The 7,887-nt window shown below is 46.0% G+C and overlaps 1 protein-coding gene across 1 annotated transcript; it reads right to left on the bottom strand.

The window, feature by feature from the left end:
• Positions 1–796: 796 nt before the first annotated feature.
• On the bottom strand, positions 797–3,019 carry LOC104538406 (hemoglobin subunit pi). The gene is made up of 3 exons (XM_010181600.1): positions 2,865–3,019; positions 1,633–1,837; positions 797–1,074 (listed from the first exon to the last, which is right to left on the bottom strand). The coding sequence occupies exons 1-3, from the start codon at positions 2,957–2,959 to the stop codon at positions 946–948; spliced, it is 429 nt and encodes a 142-aa protein (XP_010179902.1). The 5' UTR covers positions 2,960–3,019; the 3' UTR covers positions 797–945.
• Between the last annotated feature and the right edge of the window lie 4,868 nt (positions 3,020–7,887).

The following is a 7,887-nucleotide window of genomic DNA, read 5'->3' on the forward strand; positions in this document are numbered from 1 at the left end:
ATCACATTGAGGAGGGGGAGTGAGTGGGCAACTGTGCTTAACTGTCCATTGGGGTTAACCCACAACAGGTATGTATGGATAATCCTTGTTCTCAGGGTGACCATCCCTGTACTATTCCCTGCTGCTGCTTTCCAGAAAACCCCAGGAATTTGTGGTCCCCCAGATGCCATCAACATTGATCTCCAGTGGTTACTCATATTCCCAAATGTCAAATGCACGTAAAGTTCACATATAAAAATAAGAAATGTCAAGCTGAGGGGATGGTCCCTTTACCAAACCTGTCTAGCAGGTGTGATAGCCCAAGATGTTCAGAAAGCACATCATATACCTTGTCCATACCCCATGGAGAGGGGCAGGAGAGGACAATGCTCAGCATCGCTCTGGGCACGTCACAACATATGGCAATGTAGGTTTTGCTCACAACAGGCTGTGATGGGTTTTTGACAGGCCAGACAAGAATCCTGACTCCATTCAATATAGCAGGGTAAAAGACTGTTTCCTGGTCAGCCTGGAAGCAGTTTTTGGTAGACATGTCTGTGGTAAGCAGTAGCAGTCACAGGGCTCTAGCCTGTTTTGGGCTTCTGCTCAATGCTATATTATTTCCACTGAATATCATGTTATGAATTTATACAGCTTAACCATTAATTAGTACACAAATTCATTAGTACATTAATTAGTACATTAATTTACATAGCTTAGCATTTTCCCCTCCATATTGTGCAGACATTTCAGAACATCCCTGCCTGAAGAGTAAGGTGTAGGTGGAACACATGGAGATGAGAGCAGAGACCATAGCTCACAATTGAATTATTTATTGGGTTTTGTAGATGACCAAGCCCCTGCATAGGGGATTTGAGAGGACTGCATAGGAAGGGGTGAATACCCCAGAACCTGGCAGCTGTGATGTGCCATGGGTGTGCATCCCTCGCCCTCTGTGGAGGCCATTTATCTGTACTTCTCAGTCAGAACAGAGGAAATACTGGACAGGAACTTGTCCCACGCAGCATGAACTTCTGGGGTGAAGTCGCTGGGATAGCGGGCAGCCACGGAGCAAAGGATACAGTGGGAAAGCAGCTGTAGTAGAAAACAAGATTAAATCCATCATAATCAGTTACAGATGTCAGCCTAGGGGTCTGCAGACCTTGGTCCCTGTGTGCTCTGGGATGACAACTACGTGTCCCAAGCAGGTAGCGCTGCTGCCTGCTGCTATGTGGGAAGCAGCAGAGCTCCCTTTGGTATAGGGCAAAAGGCACTGCTTGATACCACTCCCTGTTTCCAAATGGCCCTTCCTTCCCCCCAAATGGAAATGCAACAAGTGGAAATTTTTATAATTTACTAAGACTTTGTTCAAGATAGGTGATATAACCTGATAAATTGCAACTAAGGCAGCGGAGACTTGGTCCATCTAGCACAGACGACAGGAGACCGCCTGAATAGTTCTTTCCTTGAGCTAAACCAGATCTTTCATTAAAAGATCCAGTCTCAGGTTAAAAAGGTGGGGAACAAGCAGCAACATGAGTTGACAAGGCCATGCAGCGCAGTTGGGATCATGCTGCCATTAGCCAAAATGATCTGTGGTCTCTAATTCTGTGATGGCAGTTTTCATCCCTGAAAGCCTCTGTGCTCACTTACCTTGAAGTTCACTGGGTCCACCCTGAGGATGTAAGCATGCAGCTCGCTGAGTTTGGCCAAAGCGCCTCTAATGTCATCAATTTGCTTCACGGCTTCCCCAATGGCATTCATTACCTTGGAGCCATGACCACGAAGCTGACCTGAGCCTTGGCTGAGGTCAAAGTGAGGGAAGTAGGTTTTTGTCTGAGGGTAGCTGGAGAAAAGCCTAGAGGAGAACATGAGAATGAGATTTAGCAGGGGAAGGGGCATTCATGAGATGGTGAAACCCCAGAACAAGTGCAGTGTAAGCTGCCAGCTGCAGAAGTGTACTCCTTCAGCAGTTGCAATAGAGCTTTGGGAGCTTGAACCATGCATCATGGGCCTCCTGCTCTTAAACCTCTTCTGCAGTATGTGCAGATTAGACAGTGGGCTAATCTATGCATACTAGAGAAGAATGAAATGTTAAAAATAATTTTAAACTTAATGTATTTTTAACATAAATAATAACCCCAAATTGTCACTACATTTCTTATATTACATTATAAGCCAGTTTGTAGGATCTTCAAAGTACTATGAGCTGAATGAATCAGAATCAATATGAGTGGTACTCAGAGTCCTGGAAGGTGTATGACAGTACTTTAAATAAGCTATAATTAACATTTAAATAACTTTGAATAACACCGTCATTTCTGAACAATTTCCATATTATCCCTTTTGTGCCAGCTTGCTTAATTTGTATGAACTTTGGATTGCTGTGCTATCCTTCATGCAGGAAGCCCAGTTGTGTTGTTTCCTAATGGTTTGTTATTTATCCAACTGGAAAAATGAAACATCAGTATTCAGTGAATTTAGTGTACAGCTATTCTCTTAATGCCTAGAAATTGCAAGAGAAATTGCATCACTTGTACAATAAACCACTTCAAGTTCATTTCCTAACAGTGATAACTTTGTTTCAGAACACCGAGTATGAATGACTTTGAATTCCTTGCCAGGGGTCCTGGCTATGAATTCTTCTGAATTGCTATAATGGGAAATAAAGCATAAGAATTGCTTAGAAAATTATGTTTTGCTGTAAGATTTTAAAGCCATCTATTAGTATTTAGTGGCACAGATATAATTCCAGAAAATTACATACTAAACAGCATAGAGGTCATCCATCAACTCCCACCACTCCCAGTGTGCTCTCAACTCATGCAAGTTTTACACGAGATACATCCTAACAGCAAAGCCAGAGGAGGCTGTGGGGGACTTACCTCTCCAGTGATTCTGCCCCAATGGCATCGGCTTGGCTAGCCACCTTTGCCCAGATGGTGGCCACGGCGGCCTTCTCGGCTTGAGTCAGCGTCATTGTGCAGGAGGGTGCGGGCTCAGGGTCCGTGCAGCGAAGACTCGGAGCAAGTTTGGACTCATTGTCCTGGCAGCCCTGCTTATAAAGAGGAAGGGGAGAGTGGACCTTGGCGCCTGTCCACGCTCATTGGTCACTCCAGAGACCCACCCATGGATGTCGGAGACTCTTATCTCCCTGTGAAACTATGCCTATTTTGGCAAGGGTCAGTGCACTGGCCACCTTGCTTGCTGGCCTTATCAGCTTCTTAACATAATGGCCGTGTGGCCCAAAGAAATTGTCTGGACACATCTTGATACATGAACAGAGAGATAATGCTGGAAAATTCCAGTGACGGAGCTTTAGGACACATCTTTAAGCTGAGGAGGATATGGAATTCAAACGTACTAAGGAGCTTGAAGAAAAATGTGCATTTTCTGCCTTTCTTCACAGATATGAACACAAGACTGGGCCTTTCTGTGCCATTTCATACACTTCCAGTATATATGGCTGCCACGTGGCCCAGTATTTCATATAAAATGATTCATAAGTAGTGCTAGGAACAGGCTGGAAGATGTGCAGTATAGCTCAGAGGAGGAAGGTCATGAGACCCTGATTTTGTGGGAATCAGTGGAGATTGTGCCATTTGCTTCAGCAGTGCCAGGACTTTACTTTGCCAGCCTCTTGCAAAGAATTAGGGATGCACCTCACAATTGATATTGCTAATAACAGCACCAGTAGTAATGATTCCTATGGATACAGAGAGAGGGAGCTTATGAAACTGAGTAGGGTCCTAAAAAAGTAATGTGTGTATGAGAAAGCCCAGTCAGACTTTTTTGGTTTTCATCACTAAATGCCTCATACTGCACATACTTCATTTCTAGCTGTGTGATCTTACTGTTAATTATCCCTTGTACTGTAAAATAGCCCTCAGCACCCCAGCCAGTGCTGGCGTGTGCTGTGTTACATGCTGGACACGTGCAGGAAAGCCTGGTCCCACTATGGCTTGTAGCTTCAGAGCATGGACACACTTGATGGGTGAACAACCAAATGAGCAAAGGGAAGACCATTACAAGTCTGTAATCACAGATAAGTGGGCAAAGTGTCAAAGAAATACCCTACTGGTGATGGTTGCTGCTGACCCTCAGGCAATGAATATTCTGCCAGCACATGAAGCAGAGGTAAATCTGTCACCTCGATAAACTACAGCAGCAGCCGTACACATTATCACCGAGTGCTGGCAGCCGTGCATGGAAACCTGGCTGGCACAGTTAGACAGATCAGATAGTGTTCCCTGCCCAAATAGCCTTGTATGCTTGTGCTTAGAAAGCTGAATGTGTATAAGCCAGGTTCCTCAGCAAGACATGTCTGCATTTCACAGCGATGCTATTCAGTGCTACAGAGGATGCTCCCCAGACAAGGTTGTCCTGCTAAGAGGAAAGCCGTTCTAGGGATCTAATGATGGTCACGTGTGCTTTGGAGTATGTCCAGAGTACCATTATCTGTACCAAAGTAGCAATGCCAGTGCGATCTCACCACCCAGTCCCCTTAAGTGTCACACAGGAGCATGGACTGAACTTGGAGCCTCTCTTGGGAGCCACAACATGGCTGTGCAATGCTGCTGGGCAGGGGAACCTGACTGCCAGGGTTTGGGGTGGGAGCTAGGTACTCCTGTGCTGTGCTTATGGTGGGGGTTTCTTCAATGCCTTCACATGGGGACAGGTCTCTCCTCTCTGGGTAGACTCTGCTCTTCTGGGGCTGTGGCTCTGTTTTCATGTCCTGGGGTCAGGTGAGAATGGACCAGTGGTGCTAGAGAAGTAGTAGGGATGGGGTCAGGCATCTGCTGCTTTATCTCTGGTGTCCCCCGTGTTCTGGCAGCCGCAGTGGCACCCGCAGAAGGGCTTTGACCAACCCTTGTGCTTTGCACTAGGCTCTGAATTTCAGCCTCTCTGCATGTGATCTGTCAGATGAAGCAGGAGAAATCTTGGGCTTTCCCAAAGGGCAGGCACAAAACGCTTGATGTTTCTTGGTCTGCAAGCCTGGCTGGGTTTGGTGATCTTGTATTATCATCTTCTTTGTGGAGACCAACAATTTATCTGGGATTTCATTGAGATTGTGTTCAGTACCGCAGCTCCCTCCTCAGCCCTCCTGTCCGCTGGCTGGATAATTTGCTTCTCTCAGCACTTCACTTTAAGAGGGCATAAAAGAAGGGACTCACTTGAGACTCAGTGAAGACAGTCACGTTATAATAAGGAATATTATCAGAGTATTCTTTGTACATCCTAGCTTTGATGAATCCACTGAAAACATGTCCACTGAAAACCCAGAGCTAACTCCCTCTGGCTACAGAGATGCAGTGCAGAGCAGCCTCCCATTAAAAGTACTTCTGATGGCATGGGCAGCAGTCCTTCAGTCAGGGCACAGGAGAAGGCAATATTCAATGCATACAGCTTAAATGGATGGAGGTATCAAGGGAGACTCTATTCATCATCCCTTGCTACAGTCATTAAAAATACCTTTCATTTTTCCCATAGAAAAATTGCTTTGAAAATAAAGTTGTGGTTAAATACAGATTTATATAATGTTTTTGTCTCCTCCCCAAAATGCAGCCTCTTACATTGCCCGCTGAATGGCTGAACTCCAAGCTTTCCTCAGTGAGAGTGCTTTTAATCAGAGGTCACTCAACGCATGAGGGAAGTGACTGTGACCCAGTCACTATATCCCAGATATACCCAGGGATAAGGCAGACACCATCAGGACTCCTTCCTGTTTTGCTGCCTGAACATTGATCCTCTATGACTGTAGGATTAAGGTCTGTGTAGACATGAGGATCAGAGTGATGCCTGCACAGGCGAGCTTGTCATTGCTGAAATCATTATGCAGTTTGAATTAATTTTCTGAGAGTTACTCTTGCCCTTTCACAAAAGCCTGAGCAGCCAAAAGACGACTGTGGTTTGCTAGAAGGAGCTCATTGCTTGCCCAGGATCAAGGCTGCACTGGGGAAGGCTGCAGGAACCCCTCAGTGATGTGCCTGGTGGGAGAAGTATGATCCTCAGCCATGTGCTGCAATGTGACATGGAGAGTGATGGTTTCTGTCCTTGCATGGACCTCTCAGCCAAGTTCACCCATCCCGATGCTCCAGCTGGCTACGGGGTAGGGAGACGCAGAGGTCCTGGCCGTTGAAAAACATGGTCACTGGTGTTCCCCTGGTCACAGAACTGATACTAACACTATGTCCTCTCTGAAACCACACCAGACCTCCCTTCCTCTTTTGCTGCTGTTTCTCATAGTTACGATTCACAGACCTGCAGCAGAATGTCCACCCTTGTACAGATTATGAATATTTCCCATGAACCTGTGAAATATCACCAAAGGTGACACCAGAGGTGATTTATTATTAACATAGGTTGATATTAATTCTGTTCCAAAAGCAGGCTGCCAGATTTTCTCATTTTAAAAGACCCAAGTGAGCAAGAGGCCTGTTTGCTAGCTATAAAATGAGGTTATAATTTCTGTCAGCCCTGACTGTAAATCCAGTGACCAATTGAATAGCACCTCTGCGAGATCAGGGATAACTTTCCCCACTGGCCTGTATTCTGCACAGCAATGATCTCCTCCTCGAAGGGCATTTCTGTGAATAAGGTCACAAATATGTCTGCTCTAACTCTGAAAAATGTTGTGCATTTCCAAGTTTTGGAAATCTTAAAAGTGTAATCTAAAACCTAGCTTTATTCTTTGATTTCCTACCAGCTTGCAACAGTTTGTTTTAACTAAACCAAGAGCCATTAGGAGCTGTAAATGAAAAATATGTCTGTAATTTATTGTTTAAGAAAGCAAAATTATGCTTCAAAGCAGACACACTGGGAAGTTTTAACATAGCTGCCTGGCGCTGGCACAGGAGGGGTGTTCTGCCGTGATAATATGACTGCTCTGTAATCACCCTCAGACAATTCTCTCCCCACAGCAACACCTTCTCTTGCTTCAATTGTTATCGCCGCCCTTGTGGAGAATGGCCCTGCAGATTACGCCCATGCCATGCGTGCTCATCTCCCTTTTCAGCCACCCACCTCTGTCTGATGTCCCCGGGAGGAACTGCAGAGTAACATCTAGAGTGGGGATATCTCAAGAAGGTTCAAATATCCCAATATTGCAATCAAATGCAGAAAAAATTACATGCAAAACCCTCTAACATAATTGCTGATAATTTTCTGATCTCAATTACAAACAGAATAAGTTGAATGCATGAAGACAGCTGCCAGCTGTTAATAATGTAGAGGCAGGAGTAACTTTACAGGAGCCACAAAGCAAGTTGTATTAGTACTGTAAAGCACCTTGAGATCTTGCAATGAATGTAAGAAACAAGATCAAGCACTGCTTTCCAGGAGCATGGAAGCCAAAAAGTTTGATTTCCATGGCCTGCCTCCTGCAGGCACCCTGTAATGGCTCACTCAAACCCTCACTGCTGTTCGCCACCAGTTTTTCCTGAAGTCTTGGACTCGTAATGGCTGAACTGGCAAATTCACTAAAAAATGACCCAAAATGGCCAATGGGAAGGAACAGGAATGGGCGGCCCAGGCCACTGGCAGCCCCTGCATGAGGGCTCTGGGGCTGGTACCATGTCTGGGGAGTCAGGAGGACATCACACACAGGCTGGGTGCACAGCTGAACTGAGGGTGCTGGAGGCACTGGACTGTGGGCAAGTGGAGCACTGGAATAAACTAGGGGTACCAGGCACAGGAAGTGGTGGCCATGGGCATGGCAAGCATTGGTCTAAACTGGGGACACTGGGCTGATTGAGGGGGGTGCTGGGGCAGGAGGTGAGGTGCTGATCTGAGCTGGGGGCACTGGGCTTTACCAGAGGACAGGGCTGTGGAGGTGCAAGGTGCTCGTCTGAACTGTGGCACTGGGCTGTACCGGAGGACAAGGCAATGTGGGTACTGGGCTGAACCCAC

Source organism: Mesitornis unicolor, unplaced genomic scaffold (genome assembly GCF_000695765.1).
Source record: "Mesitornis unicolor isolate BGI_N332 unplaced genomic scaffold, ASM69576v1 scaffold32473, whole genome shotgun sequence".
Taxonomy (NCBI): domain Eukaryota; kingdom Metazoa; phylum Chordata; class Aves; order Mesitornithiformes; family Mesitornithidae; genus Mesitornis; species Mesitornis unicolor.

Bases quoted from the DNA above. Each gene is read 5' to 3' on its own strand.
- LOC104538406 (XM_010181600.1), bottom strand. From the start codon at position 2,959: ATGACGCTGACTCAAGCCGAGAAGGCCGCCGTGGCCACCATCTGGGCA. The intron at 1,838-2,864 runs GTAAGTCCCCCA...GTTCTCCTCTAG, and splicing joins GGGGCAGAATCACTGGAGAG to GCTTTTCTCCAGCTACCCTC. The intron at 1,075-1,632 runs GTAAGTGAGCAC...TTTCTACTACAG, and splicing joins TGGACCCAGTGAACTTCAAG to CTGCTTTCCCACTGTATCCT.